Source organism: Corvus moneduloides, chromosome 8, assembly GCF_009650955.1.
Source record: "Corvus moneduloides isolate bCorMon1 chromosome 8, bCorMon1.pri, whole genome shotgun sequence".
Taxonomy (NCBI): domain Eukaryota; kingdom Metazoa; phylum Chordata; class Aves; order Passeriformes; family Corvidae; genus Corvus; species Corvus moneduloides.
In genome coordinates, this window is record NC_045483.1 from 6504730 (window position 1) to 6524807 (window position 20078).

Below are 20078 nucleotides of genomic sequence, written 5' to 3' on the forward strand. Positions count from 1 at the left end.
CAAGCATGCACCTTCTTCCCTGCCTCTGATACCCACTTGCTGATCTAAAGATAAAATAACAGCCGTGCTTGTATTCTCCGGCCTTGTGGAGAAAGTCAGGACTTCGCGCTTTCTGTGAACACAGCAAAACCACAAAAAGGTTGTTCAAATACCGATTAAAGCCATGAGTGTAACTCCACAAAAACACCGGAACTCAGCAGCTTCTCACGACTCAGGCTTGGATCGGCTGCTGCTTCCAGACATGTGGGACTTTGCAGATGAGTTTCCACATCTTATGTAAGTTTATTTGGGTCCAGGTCACCAACACTCATTCAGACAACAGTTTCGCTCAGGGAAATTGTTTCGAATTCTTAATTCTTTTTTTTTCCGCCCCTTTTTAAAATTCCTTTTTAAATGAAAAACACGATTATATAGGGGAAAAAAAAAAAAAAAAAGGCGGGGTGAAGAGGAGCATCTCTGCTCTTCTGGGCTATTCCTTTCCTGCCTGGAAATCGCTGAAACTTTCCAGAGCTCCGTGTGTCAGGCGAGAGAGAGCGGAGCGGGGCAAGAGAGGACTATCAGTTTGTCCTTTCCTTTACAGGTAGAGGACTTTTAGAAAGGTAAATCCAAGCAGGAGTCTGGGTAAGAACATAGTTCCCTGTGGGGCGGCTCTCTGCCCCGTTCAAGCCCCCAAGGAATGTTTTCAGGCAATGCAGAAGGCAGGGAGATCCCCCGCTCCCACTTTATAGCCAGGCTGTAAACGCCTCGCGGAGGTTTACTCACACTCAAACGGTTAATTAAGAAAACAATAAAGGTCCAGCTTAAACCAACAAAAACCAAGCAGCTCCGAGACGGGCTCCCACTTTCCACACGGCGGCTGCGAGCCCCCTCCCCGCCCGGAGCCTCCGTCCCTCCGTACCCTCTGGATGAGGGCTGGGGCTGACCGAGTGCCCGACCTCCGCATCCTTCTCTCCTCCTACGGAGCTGATGCTTCTCCTCTCACTCCCGTCTAGGAGGAATCGACACCCAAAGCCTTTCCCGTTCCTTCCCTCAGCCCAGACCCGGACCAAACGCAGCCGGGACTCGATTATTTTGGAGTCCCCTCCCCAGAACGTGAAGGAAACAACCACTCGAGGGAGGGTGTCCTGGGATCTGTGCGAGAGCGACCCGGGGCGTGGGTGTGGGGAATGTCCCCTCCTGTGCCCGGCCAGTCCTCACCACCCCGAGCGGAGGACCAGGGCTTTTCTACCTGTCCAGGATAACAGGCCGGGTTTCTTCCCATTCCCAGGGATGGAGCAACCATGAGTGAGAGGATTGTGTGCCTGAGAGCTCCTTTGCTTCCCCCAGCTCCTGCCTCTGCCTGCTCCTTATTATTTAACTGTCCCAGGGAAAAAACCGTCCAGTTCTTCTGTCTGTCCGGCCTTGGGGAAGGAAGCAGGATTAACACGGGGGAGGCAACGTGCAGAGCATTGGCGGAAAAGCGTGGACTTTGTTTTAAGACATCAAAAGGAAAGACAGAAAAGGATGGACACTACCTTCCAATACACTTTAGTTGGCTGGTGACAAAAACTCCGGGCATGCTCTGAATGTGTAATTACCCCCAACTGAAAATTCCCTATCTAATTTGATATTTGGTGCTCAGCAGAAGCTAGCCTTCGTAAATAATATACAAAGTAAGAAACCTAATCCAGCAGGCTAGAATGTTTAATTCATCATTATGCGAGCTAATTGGAAGGTGATTATATGGTAATTGCTCATTAGTGGTGTATATTTATCGCTGTACCTTATGTCAAGGCCATGGGAATTGTGTAGAGTCTGTTCTCTCATTTCAAGGATCAGTTTCAGAAGCAGGAGCAAAGCGGGCGAGATCAAGTTCTTCCTGACGTCAGGTCCAGCCGTGGGCGATGCAGAGCGGGTCTATAAATGCTCTCCCGGAGCCCCCTCAGCAACCGGGGCTCCAGCCAGGCCGTGCGGGGAGATGGGGCTCCCGAGGCAGCAGGGCCGAGCGTCCCCACGGCGGGGACAAGGGGAAGGATAAGGATGAGAGGACGCAGATCCTGCCTTCCCTGCTCCGGCCAGGGCAGCTACCTGCGAGGAGGGCTGAGCCCGGTGCGGGAGGGGTGCCCGCAGCATCCTCCCAGCCGTGCCTTGCGGGGACACCCGCGGAGCTGGGGCGGCCACGGCTCCCCCCGGGGAAGAAGGGTCCGAGGGGGCACCGGGGGGGTTCGCTCACGGCCGACGGGTCGCCTTCCCTGCAACAGGCGCTAATTGCAAAAGGTCAATTAAAAGCGAGCGAGCGAAGGTGATTAATGGCCCTTTCGGTTTCAAGCGTGGGCCACGGGCTGGGCTTCCCCGGCTGCGAGTATCCCACCAGGAGAGAGGCTGGCGAGGAGAGAGGTTACGGCTCGGGGTCAGGAGGTTCTCTAAACTCCCTCTTCCCCCTCGCAGCGGGACCCTTTGGAGAAGTAAATCAATGGCTGTATTAGCTCCGAGCAGTTATGAACTGCTGATGGACACGGGAGCAGGGGCTGGGAGAATCCTGTTTATCAGGGAATCCGGCCCGAGCTGCCCTGCCTGCTTCCTACGGGCTATGCGGAGGCTGGGTGCTAATTAGGGGGACCGCTGATTTCCGCCGAGCCCTCACAGGTAACAGCTCGATCCATCAGAGGAGGAAGGTAAATAAACAGCGTTTAAACACAACAAAGAGGGGGTTCCAAAGGCCTCCGGTCTCACCCCGGTCCAGTGGCAAAGAGAGGGCTGCGTGGGTGCGGGCTTGCGCCGCGTGGGGAGTGCAAATCCCACCGGTGGGAAGCAACCCCGGCTGGGAGCCGCTGGCTTAGTCCGAAGAGAAAGGGTTAAAAATCTAAGGCCGGAGGGGTCAGATCCTGAATGCGGAGCCAGCAGAGCTGCGAAGGGTGGGGATCCGGCCCTCGGCCGGTGCGGCAGCGGCGGGGACCCCGGGCTGAGCGGGGCCGGGGGAGGCGAGGGGCGGGGGCGGGATGCGCTGACCTTGGCCGACGGACAGAGCAAAGCGATGGAGGAAGGAAAGCACGCAAACCCGACCGCTCCGATCTGCGGCCCCGCTCCCGGGGCGCTGCGCGGGACAGCGCGCTCCGCTCCGCACCCGCGGGCGCCGGGCAGCGCTTCGAGGAGCGGCCCCGGGCCGTGGGGTGCGGGGGGTCCCCGCTCGTCCTGCCGCTCCCGGGGGGCCAGAGGGCCAAATCCTCCGCGAGGCACCGAGGGCCGCGCGTCCTCCGGAGGCAGAGCCGGCCCCCGGCAGCCGTCCCTCAGCTTTCCTTCAAAAAAGCCGTAAAAATCCGCCCGAGACTGCAATTCGCCACCCGAAATCCACTCTCCCTCTCCCGCCCCTCTCAGTTATTTAATATAAAATGTATTTTTAAACACCCGCTCGGATAGCATCTCGCCAATATTTATATTTCCAGGTTGCCTGGCATCCACTGTCCCACATTAGACTCTGCCTCTCTCTCCCTCTCTCTAATCCTGCCACTTTAAATAGATGAATTAATAAAGCAAATGAGGGTCTAATAAGCTGACTGTCCTGCCTATTGAGGCAGGGGGAGAGAGACTAGAAAGTGCGCCAAATTTGTTTGCAGTGGATCAAGGCTAGCCGCCTTTGCTTCACTTTCTTTATCTTAATTCCGACTTGAAAAGATATAATTATCTAGTTTGAACAGAGCTGCTATCAAATCCTTCTCTAGGCAAGGCAGGGGAGAGCTGGAGTGGATTGCAGTGTTCTGAGCCGCTTGGTGCAGCCGGAGATAGGGAGTAATGAAGTTGTGGAGTCCTGAGATACAAAGGGCATTAACCTCATTAGCATGAAACCTTTTCTTCTAACCATTGTGGGACCCTTTCAGACTCCTAATCCCCCCTATTTTCAAAGCTGGGTTTGTAATAAAGCTTTTAGGGTTTTTTTTTCAAAGCTAATGGCATTCTCTGAAGATTTTATTGCTGTTACGCTACATAGGACGCTTAATTTTTTTCCCCTCTCTCCCTCTCTTCCCTCACGGTTCCAAAAAAAAAAAAAAAAAAAAAAAAAAAAAAAGAGGGGTGGGGGGAGAAGTATATGGTTCCTGCAGAAATAAGCCTTTTATCAAGATGGGAAACAATTTCTAGAAAGGCCCAAGTCTGCTGTTCGGCCGCAATCCGTTTAATGTTTGCCCATTTGCCCGGGTTTGAAGTGGAGAGCAAGGCAGCTTGGGCGAGTTCAGGGAAAATGTGCGTCCTGCTTGGTTTCCAGATCTGCATCATCAGCTGTTCGAGGAGGGAAGAAACGCGACGAGAAGTTTACCTTGGGAATAGCTCTACTAAATAATTAGCCTAGGTTTAAATGGAAAGGACTGCATTGCGACATGCGTCCTAACCCTGACTGGGCCTCTCTCATATTTGTAGCACAAGTGAATGGAAAGTCACCGGGATTGTATAAGAAGCGATGCTAAAAAAAAAAAAAAAAAAAAATAAGATCGGATATTTAAAAAAAAAAAATTAAATTTACATAGTACCCGATAGAGCCAACACGAGCACAGAATGTCTAATCTTAACTTTTCAAGGCAGTATGTTTAACAAAGCTCGTATTTTTGCGATGCATTGTAACTTCGCCTTATCACAGTGTAAAGGGTAGTCAGATTGTCCTAAATTATGTCCAACTAGCCCCCCTGGATCCACGGATTAAGAGATTAAAGGAGACCACTGGGCAATGCCTCCTCTTTCCCCTTCATATTCCTGGTATGATAATTGCCTAAACTGATTTGCACTTTCACAAAAGCTTGCAGGATTCTTTGTAGCTCGAACAGAGCAGACGAGGTTTCTCTATCAATGGAAATAAAACTGATTAATGCAGTCTATCAGGCTAAGGAGCAAATGAAGCATGAAAAAACAACTGTGCACCCCCAGAAAACCAGCTAGTTTCCTCAAGGACCCAGAGCAACTTTTTTACTTTTTTTTTTCTTTTTTTTTTTTCCTTTCCCCCTCGTCTTTAATGTCAGAGTTTTACTCTGTGCCCAGGATCGCTCCCTGAGAGCAGCAGGGAGAGCAGCAGCTGGGGCGCAGCCTCTGCTCACAGGACCTGTTCCTCACCTCACCGACCGAGCCAGGAGATAGAAAAGATGGGGGAAAAGACAAAAAAAAAAGGAAAAATCCTCTCTCGCTAAAGAAAACAGATATTTTTGCCGAGGAAAGCCCCTCTCAGCAGAGCGCGGCTGCTGCGGACCAGTTTCACCATCACGAGCCCGTCCGCACTTCAGTTTCTAACCAGGGAAGGGGCTGGGTTTGTCCTTGGGGGTTTTGGTTGGTTGGTCGGTTCTGTTTTGGGGGGTTTTAGGTATTTATTTACAGCAAGTGCGCCTCTGCGGCTTATTTTTAGAGGTCTATTTAGCAGCCAGCGAATACATTAAGAAAATGCGCCTATGGCCGCAGGAATGCGCGGCGCGGCCGCGGGGGTTCAGCAGCTAAAAACAAGGCGGTGTGGGGGGAAACCATAGGTTTCCGAGAAATTTGGGGGTGAAGGGGAAAAGATATTGCTTAAAAATTTAGGGCATATTGATAAATCTTTATTGACAAAATATTGACAATGACATACTTCTTGGAAGTATATAGTGTGTTAGAATTCTAACAAATTAAACACAAAACACAAAAATATTTACATTCTGGTATAGGAGACATGAAGGAAACATTTGTCACTTTTTTTTTTTTTTAGTAGCTCTATGATCTCGGAATATTATAAGGTCAGTGTTTGAAAATTGACCCAATGAAAATGGCCATTAGGAAAAAAAAAAAAAAAAAATCAATCCGTGATTTTCAGTCCCTTTTCTCTGGATCCTCCCAGCCTAGAAGGTGTCCCCACCGCCAAAACTGGTCGCTGGGTTTGCGCTCTGTTAATCTTAAAAAAAAGTAATCATCATCCGCTTTTGCAATGGGGATACAGTTGGGGGGGGGGAGATAATTTCATTTGATTTTTTTTTTTTTTTTTTTGCAGCAAAAGTTATGACCAACCCCAACCTCCCCCGCCCCCCCCCCCCCCCCCCCCGCCTTTCCCTCCCGTCCCTCCCCTCCCCACCGTGTTTGTCCATCCGGAAGGAACACTATGCTTTGTTACTGCTACTTCATTTAGCTTTCACAAACACTTTGACGCCAGAAGTTATCATAAAATGTTTACAGACTGCACATTTCTCGTAAAATAAAATTAAAAAGCACACAGAACCTGTCTTAAAGGGAAAAAAATTACAATTCATTTCTGTCTTTAGGAACCGGAATAATTTTTTCCGATTTTTTTTTCTTTTTTTTCTTTTTTTTTTTTTTTTTCCCCAGACGGCTTTACACATGCAATTCAAGTTTCTGAAACAGGTGTGGGTTTTGGCTGCTTATGGAAATTTCTCTTTCAAAGACGGAAAAAACTGTGAAGTGCAAAATGTCCTGTAAGGTGTTAATTTTTCTGGTTTGGTTGGGGGCTTTTTTTGCTTCTATTTTTTTTTTCTTTTAAAGATTTTTTTCTATATATTTTTAAATTTTTTTGACGTTATGTTTTTAAAAGTGGACTGCGATAAACGGAATACCTGTCAATCACCTCGTCCCGGTGTTTTGGCTTTGATTGACAGATCCCCTTTGCCAGAGCGGTGCCGGCAGTGCCACAGTTCGGACCCCTCGCTGGCTGGCCCTCGCTCGCTCCCAGCTCCCTCCCAGGCAGGAATCGTGTTTTGATGAATATCTCCGTGTCCTTCCTCGCACCGCCACGCTGGGGGGGTGGGGGGGGATGGTGAGCCTTTAACACTTTCGGTTGGTGGGGTCCTGGCTTTGAAAAGTCCAAAAGTGCCAGGTTTTAATCGTCCGACGTGACGTCGATTTCCTCTGGGCTGGCTTGTTTGGTGGCGATTCTCCACCGGTTAATGTGATGAGTCCCTTTTTTCTTCTGTTGTGAGTCTGAACCTTCTTCTTCCAACTTTTGCCGCTTAAACTTTGTCCGTCTGTTCTGAAACCATACTTTTACCTGCGGGAGGAAAGGCACCGGGCATTAGTCCGACCGCCGGCTGCCCTGGACCTGCGGAGGCGCTCCGCGCCCCGCTTGCTCCGTGTGCCAGCGGCACCGTGCGCAGCCCGCAATGTGCTCTGTCCGTAGCGTGTCCCCGCCGCTCCGTGCCCTGCTGTCACCGCTGGCCAGCCTGGCGGGGGGCGACCAGAGCCGGGGCCCCGCTGTCACCCAACCGGCTGCGGGAAAGGCACGGTCAAGCTGCCCCACGCCCCCCGAGCACTTCCAGAGCACCCACGCGTGCAGGAGCGGGCAGCACCGCCGGGGGGATGCGCGGTGCGCGCACCTGGAGCTCCCGCGGACGCGTAGCCCCGAGCAGTGCCCAGGTAGCCCACGCGGGGAGCACGTAGCGTGGTGCTCGCCCCTGGGCTGTCACCTCGACGGCCCCGCCGCCCGGAGAGGCTCCGGCTCCTCGCTCCTGGCCAGGTGTCCCACGGCCTCCAGCCCCGGGAGAGCCACCGGGGCTGCGGCGAGGAGGCCGGGCCGGCTGCGGGGCTCCCACCTGCCCGGCAAGGCAAAGCAAAGACAGGGCCTCGTCCGTTCTAACGGGGCGGCAGGATGGGGCTAGGGGGTGGAGGCACGGGATTTTTTCCTCTTGGAAAAGTGAATAAAATGTACGGAAAAGCCCCGAGTAGAAAAACGTTCATGGCTCCCCGCAGCATCTCCCTGGGACGCTCCGTCCAGGAGCGATCGCAGTGCGGTGAGACCTGTAAGTGGCATCGTAAATATCCCCTGATTTTGTTCAGCGCCGCGTACATCTGACTGAACCATCCAGCAGCTGACTTCAGTGCTTTAATTACAGATAGTATTGATCTGGGAGCTATCTCCAGGGCTGGCCACACTCCTTGTAGCGTCCAAAGGTAAACTTTTTTTTTTTTTTTTAAAGCAGTTTAAACTCTGGTTCTGTCTGAAAGTGCCTGATAAAGGCCTCAGCAAGGGGGGGAAAGGGAATTGGAGCATTTTAATAAGCTGGTTTAACCCGCTTCGCTGCCTCTTCAGAACAGAGACCTGACTGGCCGGACACACATCTCCGCTGCATTTTCATATTCTCCAAAAGTCCCCCATTAAAAAGCTGAGCGGGGAACAAGGGGTGAGTTTAATTTGCTTTTAGTTTGCTAATTGAAGGGGAGGACGGTTCATTTCTGCACGCTGATCTCCCAAAAGGGAGCTCATTTGTAGGGGACTGGGGGTTTGACATCCGGACAAAAGACCCCAACCAGCTTCGGAATCAAGCAGCACAAAGACCACCTTAAATACAGCTTTCCAGTAGAAATAAGCCTGTGACCGGTCCCTTGTTCGGGGAACCTCATAAAAGTGGCGATCCCTTTTTATTGTTTTGTTAGGGAGACATTTTAAAACAAAAGCTCCAACCTCTTTATTGCTTCCCCCACGAAAAGGAGTTAAGAAAAAAAAAAAAGTGTTACAACTTAATCCGCCCAGAGAACGCTGTGTTTACTGGGAACTTTGAACTAGGCTGCGGCTGGGTATTTTGGCTTTTTTTTTTTTTTTTTTTTTTTAGTACAGTGCCACATACTGTAGCAGAGACAATCCCCATCTGGAACCCTCTCTCTCCACGAGTTTCCTGGAAGGGCACAAAACAAAAGCCCGACACAACAACAACAACAACAACAACGACAACCACCAATCCTCCAAACTCCAGCCTTTCTTCCGGCAGGGAGAAAACCGCGAGAAAAACGCCCTCGCAGCCGGCCCGCCGGCCGTGGGTGCCCGGCCGTCGGGGGGAGCCTGCGCCCGCCCCCGCCGCAGCTCTTGGCCCGTTCCGCGCCGCCCCACGGGTGCCCAGCCCCGGTACCTGCCGAGACCCTCGGGCCGGCACGACCGTGGCAGAAACATCGCCCGTCGTCCCGCCAGAGAGACCGAAATAGTCTCCGGTGCGGTTCTGGCCCGCAGCCAGTCGGAGAGGGGGGGAAAGGGGAGTGGAAGAGGGGAAGGGGGGATTCCTTGTTGATAATTTCTCTGCTTTTATTTTTCATCTTTCTGCCCTCCTGAACCGGCTCCTCACATCCCCTCTGCCGGCTAGACACGAGGGAAAATTCATCCAAGAAACTGTGTTTCTGCTGTAGGGTCCAAACGGGGGGTTCTTCCCCTTGCCCCCGCATCTGTTCTGGTGGCTTTTCCCCTAACATCGAACTCCTTCTTGAGGCTCAGACCAGTCCCGCAACAGGACGACCGGACCCGCAGACCGCAGCTCTCGCCGCTGCCTCCCCGCTCGGGCCGGAGCTCCAGCCGGGGCTGCCCGAGGGACCCGAAATCGCGCCCCGAGCGCTGCGGCTCCCCACGCCCGGCCGAGGCAGCGCGACCCCCGGAACGAGCGGTGAAATCACGAAGGGAAAGGGATTTTACAACGCTCAGGCGATGGAAGATGCCTGTCTCCACTCCACCGGTTCGGGACTGGAGGCCTAAGCACCCCTAGAATTTGCCCTTATCATTGCCCGAATCTCGGCCCGGCCGGGTGCGTTTTCCAAAGGAGATGCCGGTACTTTCGCTTTGCCAACTGCCCGTTCCCTGCTTCCCCCTTACCTGAGTTTCCGTGAGGCTGAGGCTGTGTGCCAGCTGTTTTCTCTCCGCTCCTACTACATAATGGTTCTTCTCAAAGGCATGTTCCAGTCTCAGTAATTGGGATGGGGAGAAAGCTGTACGGATCCGTTTGGGTTTCCTGGCCAGTGCATTGTGCAATAGGAAGCTCTCCGGGCTGGTTTCATTCCCTGGGAAAGAGGGTAAAACGGAGATTAGTAAAACACCTTCCCCAAACGCACTCGACAGGACTTTTTAGTGCAAGAATTTTTGTCTCCCACCATAACCCTCAACTATAGTTTCTTTTTTATTTTTCAGAGCTTTTTTTGTATTGAGTTTTCCTTTGACAAATAGGTAGAGGGGAAGGATAAATACATAGGAGGGGAGGAGAGGACTGAGAGAAATTAAAATGCTAAAACACAACCTGGGGAGCGCTACAGAAAAGGAAAAGAATTGGCCAGAGCCCGGCTGCGGTGTCTGCGGCTACATCTCACGCCTGCCCTCCTTCCCCTCGAACACCGGAGCCTCACGTCTTTCCATATTTGTTTGTTATTTCCATCTTCCCGTCGCGGCCAGCTGGGAGCGGCTCTCGGGGCGCCCCGGCCGAGCCTCGCGAGTCTCCCTGGCCACCCACCGGCCTCCGAGAGCCGCCCGCCTGCTCCCCCGGCCTGTCTCGGCTTCCCTCGCCCAAAACTTCGGCCGGAGCCTTTCTCCCGCTGCTTCTCTTCATTCTGCCGGTGTGCTGCCCGCAACAGGGCTCCCACCGCCGCCGTTCCCGGCCCACTGACCCTCCCCGCTGCCTCGGCGCCGCCGGGAACCGGCGTGGAAATAAAGAACCAAACTCCGAGGAGGCCACAGAGCGGCCATCCCATCCCATCCTATCCCATTCCGTCCCATCCTGCATCGGAGCGGGGGCGGGAGAGGGGGGTGGTGAGCCGGGGCTTTTCGGTGGGCATTTCCCTCCAGGGTGCCCCTGTGCCGCTTCTCCGGTCTGGTCCTTCCAAGGTGGAAAAGGCACCGAGGGGCTCTCTCTGTAAGTGCTTTAAAAATCGTTGGAGGAGGAGGGTGTGTTTGAAATCAGGCTGTGTCTCAACACCAGGACATTTCCGCCTTTCATCTACCCCTCGTTACCAATCGCCTGGTGCCTGTGACAAATAATTTGGTGAGCGAAACCTGTAATTTTATTCTGAAAGGGTAATAATCCGTTTTGTGTCTCAGACCGCCTGGCTTCGGAGAGAGTGGCTCCTTTCCCAACCCGGCTGCAGCGGCCCGGCTGTGGAAGGCCGGGGAAAATGCAGCATGCAGGTGGTGTGTTTTCGTTCCGAATTAATAAATAAAAATACAAGGGGAAAAAAAAAAAAAAAGCCAGATGGATCCCTGCGAGTGAAGGCTGATTTTGTTTGTTTGTTGGTTTGCCTATAATGAAAGTGGCAGAAGCCGGACCCATTAAGGGAGAGATCGGTTCACCCTTCGGAGAAGACGCTGCAGGTTACAAAGGGTTAAACAAGGGGGATTTTATTGATTGTCCGCCATTGGATTCGGTTATTTCCCTTCAGCTGGATATTAATCGCTTGGCATTTGGAGCCCCTCGCTGACCGCACGGTCGGGATCGCCCTCCGTGCCCCTTCCCCGGCTGTCCTCTGCAACCCCATCTCCCCGCGCTCCTCCGGCGCTGGGATTAATTCCCCGCACACACTCCCCTCATCCTTTTTCTGGGGTTCGCTTCATTTCTTCCCCTCTAGCAAGGGCAGCGGCCGGACTTGGGGCGGCGGCGAGGGCTTCCTGCGGCCCCGCAGCTCGGCCCCGGCAGCCCGGCGGGCACCGCCGCCTTCCCGGGGGAACCACAGCCTCACCACCTCTCCATTCCCCGCTCTGCGGGGCCGCTTCCTTCGGGGGCTCCTCTCTAGCTCTTAACACACCGGAACAAAAAATATCCACCTTTTCGCCTGCTTTCAATGGGGGCAGAAAGCTGACGAAGTCCCAGCCGGCCTTGCCTTCCCGCTTGCTCTCGTCTTCCCGGGAAACCAAAACAAACCGGGAAAAGCAGCAAAACAAAACCAAGCCCAAGACCCTCCGCTCTGACAGCTCTCCCAACTTTGGCGGAGGCGGAGACAGGGACAAAAGACCCCGGGCCCAGCCGAGCCGAGCCCTCGGCTCCGGGCAGGGGCCGCCCGACCACCCGCCGTCCCCCAACATCCGCACCGCGGGGACCGGCCGGGGCCCGCCGGAGGATGCAGGGCTGGATCGGAAGGAGAAGAAAAGTTGCACGTACCTTGGAACCTGTGGCCCAGATACCGGTAGCGGTGTATTAGCCACGGGTAGAAGGTGGAGGGGTCCCTTTGCTGCGAGGCGAAGAGCGGGTGCGTGGAGTGCGAAGCAGGCAGCGGGTGGGCGGCCAGGGCGTGAGGAGGGGGCACGGGATGGACCGGCACGGCCGGGTTAGGCGGGTGGGAGACGGCTTCTGCAAAGACCAAGTCCGGGTTGGAGTAGACCCCCCTGCCAGTGGAGTGGAAGCCGTTGAGAAAAGGGTTCATCGGGCTGGAATTGGCATAGCTGAGCGCCGCCGGCCGGATAGGATCCTCGGAGCGAGACGCGGGCAAGGGGCTGTCTTTGGCCACCAGCGACTCGATGGTGAAACACCGCTTGGGTGTGGGCTGAAACATGCTGCCGCGACGAGAGTCCCCGACCCAATCTCTGCCCGTCTCTTTCTGGTGCGCGGGAGACGATCCGGGGAAGTTTGCAGCAGGGAGTGACTTGAGGAGGGATAGATACACACATAAATAGACAGGGGCTGGAGGAAAAGGAGGCAGCGGCAGCCAGCGGTACCCAAAAGGGAGACACACACACGCACCACGCACACACTCACACAAAAAAAGTTGCTGGGAGAAGTTTCCCTCCTGCAAGGAAAAGGCGGTCGCGCCCCCCCCTCCCCCCCTAAGTCCAAAGACAATCCATGGATGTGATCGGCCCCTTCACAAGTTGTGCAAACGATTTGTTAGTTCATGAGCCTAATTAGTGCTGGGATCACATAAACAGCTTCCTCTGAAGCCTGGTAAATGGCTTGATGATTGGTCGCTATTACTCGCCTTGAGGTTGAAGGGGGAGACTCTTTAAAGTGCGTCAGAGGGGAGGCGAGCGCCGGGCAGCGCCATCGGGAGGGATGGAGCTGCGGATCGGAGTGCGGCGGGAGCGCGCCCGTCAGCGCGGGGGGAGCGCGGCGCCCCGCGCAGCCGCCCCCGCCCCGCCGCCGCCCCCGCGCCCGGCCCCGCTCGGCTCCGCGCCCCTCCGCAGCCGCGCTGCCCTCCCTCCCCTGCCGCCGCTCGGTGACCAAGGTAGGCGGACGGGGGCCGGGGGGGGGGGGGGGGGCTTCAGCGGGACAGGAGATGGGGGGCCCTGCATCTCTTCTGGTGGGGGCCAGGGGGGAGTTGGGCTGCTCCGCCAGCGCGACACCCCTCTCCCTGCCACCTCTCGGGTACTCTCAGCCCGGCGAGGTTACCTTGATCGGCCCCGGGGCGTCAGGGAGAGATGCCCCGCTTGGGAAAGATTTCGTCCCGGTGAGAGAACGGGTCGTCCTCTTCCTCCGAACTTATTTATTTCCCCTTGGCTCCTCCGCACTGCCGGCACCGCGCGGTGCGGAACACAAAGCGCAGGGCAGCATCGTGCAGAGCTGGGACACGCCGGGCTCTCGCAGACGGGACAAGGGATCAAGTCTCCGGTTCCAGCCTTGTCCGTATTTTCGCGTTTACCTTTGGGTCCGGAGATGATTTTAGGGCTGAGTTCTCCTCTTCCCATTGGCTGGAGCTGCAGAATAATTATGATCACATCCTAATACTCTTGGCTGGTGCTTACTGTTTATTGGTAGTTAAGGATCTATTATCTATTCATCAGCCTCCCATTTTTGCCAATTACATTCTTCTAAAGTGAAGTACCAGCAGGTATTTTGCACATTTACAATTAATGATAAAAAAATCTGGCATACTTTAAATCTATTACGCCGCTGTGTAATTTATCTTAAAGATGCGGAATTGCTAATGTAAATTAATGTTTCTGTTGAACCAAGGGATGGGGGGAGTCTTAAAACCAGTCTAGCGTTTCTTTCCTTCGTTCCCAGACCTTGTTTTCTATTTTCTTTTCACTTTATACACTAAAAACCCGTTACTTCGCTGCATTAAATTATGCTAAAAAACAAATCGCTGTCTAAATGGTTGTTTCCAGTAAAGGGCGAGGTGAATTCTATTCTCCTTCCCCACTCTCTGCTAAAAGCATCTGTTCCCAGCTTGCCGATATTTTTAACACAATACCAAATCGAGCGGCTAAATATAAGTGACAAAACAGTGTTGGGCACGCAAAGATGCGGCTGTTCTTGCGCCTTTGTCTGAGGCCGTGTTTCCCTTTGTGTACCCCGCGCTGTGTGCACTTTGTGGAGGGAGAAGTTCACTTTCTGAAGGAAATGTAAATCTGATCTCCAGGCGTGGGGCGGCTGCACGTATAGACATCCACAGCCACACGTGCGTGCGAGCGCAGAGCAAAGTGAGGGACAGCTTTACGCGGCATAACTCAAGTCTTTGGGCAGATTTTGCTGCGAGGTGCCATTCTCCCAGGTCTCACACATTTGGGAAAACCTTTCCTGCCCGAAGACACCGGAGTGCAGGGTTCTGGCCCCGCTGAGCTTAGAGTGCCGAGCAAGGGAGAGAAGGATTTTCCTTCAGCCCCACTCGTGTCCCTCGTGAATCGCCAGTATCTGAACTTTCTGAGACCCCTCACGCCTTCTCCGTACAACTTTTTTCCCCTCAACCGGCCGTCATTATGCCTCTTCTCGAAAAGATCTGGGGTTACAGACACGAACAAGGATGAGAAAGTGCCCTAAATACGGCGGTGTTTGATGTGCTGGTTTCGACTGGGGCCTTGGTTCCAGAGCATTGAAAACGGAAAAAAAAAAAAAAAAAAAGAAAAAAAAAAAAAAAGAAAAGAAAAAGGGGGAAAAAAAGGAAGAAAAAAAAAAAAGAGAGAAACTTCTCCTTCTCCTCGGAGGAACTGTGTTTTGCATCAGCGTATTTACACTTCTCCTGGACTGAAGAATGAATCTGAATTGGAAAAACTTCAACTCCTTTTTTTTTTCCTTTTTTTTTTTTTTCTTTCCAGACATCCTGGCATAATCGCGGGGCTCCTTTGAAAACTGCATCGAGTAATTTAGCACTTGGGGAGGGAGGAATTATATCCGTTTGAAAAGAAACCTCACACACGCAGAACCTCCAAAACGATCGATAAATTTCCCTCGACCTTCTTTACTGCCGGGGAAATATCCTCTAGCCTAAAATCCCTCTCCGAAGGGGAGTCCCGTTGTTTTGGAGCTGAACGGAGGAGGCTACGCTTGCAGCGGGGAGCTCTCCACGGCCAAGTCCGATTTTTTTCGGGAAAAGCGGGTGATCTCGGCCGCAGCACCCTGGAGGTCGGAGCCCTGCTCGCTCTCTGTGCTCTGTACATACGTACACATGTCTGTGTGTATGGTGTGTGTGTGTGCGGGGATACATCCAGGCAGAGGAACCGCAAGCAGAGCCTGGAGAACACAAGCTTTCCCTGGGTTTTGTCAGAGATAAAACAGGCCGGGGACAGTGAGAACAAAAACCAAGAGGACTCGGGATGGGATTTCCCAGAATTTGCCTCTTCTCCCTAAATTTTTGTATCATTCTCGCACTCGTCGCCGTGGCCATTTCTCGTAGGCGCCTCCCGCGCAGCCCCCGGCCTCTGCTGGCCCGGCCACGGCTGCTGAGCTCCAGCCCGGCCTCTCCCGGGAACACCTCCCGAAGCCACTCTCTTGAACTTTTCCTTCCCAAGGTCTTGACAGGCTGCTCTCGCTGTCCCCTTGGCGTCTACATGGAGAAAATCTGGCAGGGGCTCCCTTCCCAGCAATCCCCGATCTGCTCCAAGCGCACCGAGAGGCAGCCTCTCTCGGAGGGAGGGGTGAGCTACATTCGCAGTCAAATTACATGGCTGGCCTCAAAGGCACTAGCTCCGGATTTCCAAACTAATACTCATCTTTTAAAAGACGAGCCAAGAAGAAAGTGCGAGGAAGGTCTCAGATGCGGGGACCTCGGGGTAAGACGGTTGTTCATGGGCTAAACCAGGCTGAATTTTCTCGGGTATGGGGGTGGCGGTGAAGGAAGTTTCAGCCTTCCCTTAACTTTCTTTTCCAGGCGGGATCCGTCTCCCTCTTTTCCCTCCTGTCCCAGAGATTCATGCTCACGGCAGGGAGGAGAGGTGACCTAGGCAGGTCGTGTCTGGCGTGGGGTTGAGTGAGTTAAAGAAGAGGATGAATTTAATTCTTTTCTGAACGCCCTAAATCCTACTCAGTATGTCTGAGCCTCCTGCGAGTCCTTCGCAAAAGCGGAGTGCTCGGCGGGAATGACGGGCCGGGCCGAGCCGAGCCGGGCGCCCAGGACCTCGGCCGGGCTGCGGGGCTCCGGGGGAGCCGGTCGAGCAGGTGCATTCCGTCCGCAGCCAGCCCCGAGCAGCCGGAGCCACGCGTGGACAGGGCCTCTCTTCCCACTCATCCTGGGCTCCCGGGTGGGACGGACACACGGGATGCTTCCCACGAACCTCCCCGCCGAGGAGAGCAGCCCTGAAAACCTCACCCCTCTATTTCGGTTCTGCACAGCGGGGCCAGCGCTGAAGCCGCCGGGATCCCGTCTCAGCGGCAGAGGACCGGGACCGGGACTGGGACCAGGAGAAGGCCTTGCTACCCGGATTCCTCTCACCGACCCGGGAACAGCGATGGGCCAGGGTCGCTTTACTTTTTCTCTTTTCGACTCTAATTCAGGGCCCCGTCCCCTCTCGCTCTCGAACCAGCGCCATTTGCGCGCTGCACAGCCTGGCCCCGCCGTGGTTCCGCGCAGCTGTTTTTGTCCCGGGGGTGTCGGACTCGCGGTTCCAGTACAATGCCGGTAACACGGCACATCCGTAACCCCCAGCTTTACACGCGAAGCCCTAACACGCAGCCCTCCGCGCCAGACCTTTTAAACGTCAACACGTGCGGGGGAAGCGGGAGGAAATACCCGCAGCTGCGTGCGGGCGCGGTGAGCAGCGCGGTACCGAGAGTGCGTGTGGTCAGGCCGGGCCGGGCCGGGCCGCTGGGCCGCCGGGAGCATCCCCGCACGCCGCTCCCGCCGCTCCCTGGGCGCTCCAGTCCCGGTCCCCGCCCGCTGCGCGGGGGCGGCGGCCGCGGGCGCGGGGCCGGGCGCGCATCCGCGGGGCGGCAGCGCCCCCTGCCGGCCGCCGTGCAGCTCCCGCCCGCCCGCGGCCCCGCCGCCGGCACCGCATCCCCGGCGGGCCCGGCCGCTCCCGAGCTCCCCGATCCCGTCAGAAAGCAGCCAGGAGCACTAAGGCCGCTTAATGTGTCTATTAATAAAAGTAATCAAGCCCTAAAGGGCTTTTACTTTTTTTTAACTTTTTTTTTTCTTGAGAAAGCTCCACGCGTGTGTATTCACACACATCCACGCACACGCACTCCAAACTCTCCCCGCGGAGTTGGCGGAGCGCTTGATTTGAACTACCCACCGAGGGACCAGCACGTCCGAAATCTTTCCCTCCGGGGTAGCCTTCTCAACAGCTGGATCCAAAAACTGCATCCAGCCCTTGAACTTTGGCACTTCGATCAAAACCTTGGCTTGTGCCACACCGTGTACTGCGACTTCTCGTACGTGATGGGGTATAGGCAAGAGGGCTTTGAAAAGTCTCCTGTCTTTCCTGCCCGCCTGTCCGTTTGACCTGCGGGCTCTATCCCGAAGGAATAGCTCCTGTGGGGACTCCCGTGGGCTCGGAAAGGCTGGCTTGTCAGCGGTGCGGTACCGCACGCCGGTGAGTTACAGCCAGTTTCCAGCTGTTGGGTGCTGAATTCACGGCAGATACACGGGCTTTGCCTGCCACCGGCTACCTGGGTAAGCCCTATATTGTGGGTTTCTGAGCGCCCGTGTCAACCACGGGGGTTCTTCCTTGATGAAAGTTCGTCAGACTCATAAAAAAAGAAGTTAAAAGAAGAGCTAAAAGCAGAGGCAGATTTGCAGGCCAGCTAGGGGTTGCAGGTGTCCACGCTCCGGCCATCCCATGGGAAACCGCTCGTCTCTCTTGGGAACGAAAAGGTGTCCGAGCCTCCACTGATGTGGAGGTTGCGTGGGAAGAACATGCGGGAGATGCTCTTCCACCTGGTGCTTGTTTTTCCTAGTGGAATACGATGCACACCAAAACAGAAACTCCTCGTCCACGAAACAAACCCCCGCTCTGCACCTGGGCGGGACCTTCACTGTCCTGAGCGGGACGGGGGGGACACGGGGGGGCCCCGCGGGTGCGCAGCACTCGCTGCCCTGCGCGGTGTGGCGCGGAGCTGCCTTGGATCCCCGACTCCCGTGTTCTCGTTCCCCATCCCATCTCAGAACGCAGTTAAGGTTCCCCATCTGTGCCGTACTTTTCTTCTGGAGACGCGGGGCTCCGTCCTGCCCGGGGGTCCCGCAGCTCCCACACCGGGGCCACGCGGGTCCCACGCCGCTGCCCCAGCGTCGGCCAGGAGCGGCCGAGGGGAGGCAGAGACACTTCGCGGCGGGAGAGATCCCGCCCGAGGAGGGGGCTGTAGTTAAAAACTTTCCTAAACTTTCCTCCGGACTGAGCTCACCGCTGTCCGTACGGGAATGGGGAAGAGGGGAGAAGCAAACTAAATCATGTCTTCAAAAGCAAAAGCTTTGTTTCTAAGGAAAAACAGAAAATTCCACTATAATTTACCACGAGTTCTGTCCGGCACTTTTTGGTACTACTGAGATACTTTTAGTTTCTCGTTCAGACATCAAATTTTGTGATTTATTCCATTGTTCATAGAGAGCCCGATCCCGCGGATCCGACTAAACTTGCTTTGTATTTCACGAAGAGTTTTCTGGGCAACGGGGAGAAGGTCGTCGCTATTTTCCAGAGCCTCCTCACCTGGCTTGGGGCGAGCCTGGAAGAAAGTTAGCTCTACTGGAGCTCAGCTCCCTCTCCTCCCTTTGCTCCTTGGTCGGGTCGGGTTTTTTTGGTGGGTTTTTGTTTGTTTTTTTTGGGTTTTTTGGGGTTTTTTTTTTGTGTGTGTGTGACTGTGTGTGTTAACTCTTGTCCATCCTTTGGAGAAATTTGAGTTTGCAAAAGAGCAGGGGGGTTTTCAGAGTGATTCTCTCTGCATCTTCCCACAAGCCCTTCGGTCCCACCCGAGTTATCTTTCTCCTGGCGACCTGCATGAGGCACAAGGCGTTTGCAGCGAAAGAGACCGAACAACTCCCAAATAATTCTCCAAGCCTCTAAAATTTAGCGACCAAATATTAGCACATTGAAGTGTCATTGAGGACACCAATTAATACGTACTTCTTTTTTTTTCATGCATTTTTTCTCAAGGACCTCAAGTACATAATTGCTTGTAGCGGCATCCTGGAATAGAAATATAAGTATCCAGCTCTGAAACGCATAACCTCACTGAATTCCTTCATTTGCTAATATGTTCCCAAATATTCAAGCTCACAGGGATGCGCGCGCTGTGGAAGCCACAGAGAGTGTAATAAAACAGAACTCCTAAAGCAAAATTAGCGGTTTCTCTGGATGTTCCAGGCCTCCGAAGCCCGGGGTTGCTTTTTTTTTTTTTACATGCATAATGTATGTCAAACATAGACATGGGGGCTTTTGCTTAAACTGTGTGTGTGACTCCATCGGGTTGCCGCCCCGTTACCTTGCTTCCATCCAACAACTTTTTCCATAGATTAGTTGCGAACTGAGAGTGTTTTTGCAGACTAATTTTTTTGTCTTTCTCTCTTCCCTGAAACGGAAACAAAATAGAGAAAAGGCTTTTTTCGGAGTTTTAGAAAACTTCACCTCGGTGCAGCGCACAGATGAGGGAATACCTGTGCAGAGGTGCTGCATTTCCCCGCGTCTCTTCGCTGGCCATTCCGCTGGGGTAATGCGGGTCGCTCATCGCTTATCTGGCTCTTTTCGCCGCAAGAACACCGGCAAAGGTCAGGCCGCTGCGGAGAGTCCCCGCTCGGCTCCCGCCTGAGCGCACCCTGCTTCTAGGGCGAGCACCGCGCTGCTGGTGGGCACCGACCGTGCTGCTCGGTCAAGCCCTTCCCAGCCGCCAGATCTCTCCGCCAGCATCCAGACACAGCGGTCGGTGTCAGGGCCGGGGTGGAATAGCCGATGCCAGGAGAGGAGTGCGAGCAGCGAACGGGCCGGCGGCAGAGAGCGCCGGCAGCGCCTGCCCGGGCAGCGCTTGGCCCCCAGCGGGTGCTGGCCGGGCACGGAGCGGGGTGCGGCACGGAGCGAGCCCGGGGAGCTGCGGCGGCCCTGGGATACGGTTCCTCTCTCCTCTCTCCGGCCGTCCAGGCGGCAGGAGGAGCAGCCGGGAATCGAAAGTGACCCCCTCTCCCGACTGCTGCCAGGTCTGCGCTGTTTGATGCTGCGATCCAACGAAAGTCTGAACTTGAGGGATAATTTTCTCCATATGGGCAAGAGAGCGCACACA

General features: G+C 54.5%; 1 protein-coding gene and 1 long non-coding RNA gene across 3 annotated transcripts; one reads left to right on the forward strand and one right to left on the reverse strand.

Moving 5' to 3' along the window:
- Positions 1-6263: 6263 nt before the first annotated feature.
- Positions 6264-13416, reverse strand: EMX2 (empty spiracles homeobox 2). Of its 2 annotated transcripts, XM_032116229.1 has the most exons (4): positions 13050-13416; positions 11826-12306; positions 9560-9744; positions 6264-6979 (listed from the first exon to the last, which is right to left on the reverse strand). In XM_032116229.1, the coding sequence occupies exons 2-4, from the start codon at positions 12214-12216 to the stop codon at positions 6812-6814; spliced, it is 744 nt and encodes a 247-aa protein (XP_031972120.1). In that variant the 5' UTR covers positions 12217-12306; positions 13050-13416; the 3' UTR covers positions 6264-6811. The 2 variants fall into 2 exon arrangements, with proteins under 2 accessions (XP_031972120.1, XP_031972119.1); XM_032116228.1 differs by lacking the exon at positions 13050-13416 and having other exon boundaries at positions 11826-12756.
- Positions 7798-8435, forward strand: LOC116447247. The gene is made up of 2 exons (XR_004241532.1): positions 7798-7878; positions 8018-8435. It is a non-coding gene; the product is annotated as an uncharacterized LOC116447247 (long non-coding RNA).
- Positions 13417-20078: the final 6662 nt, after the last annotated feature.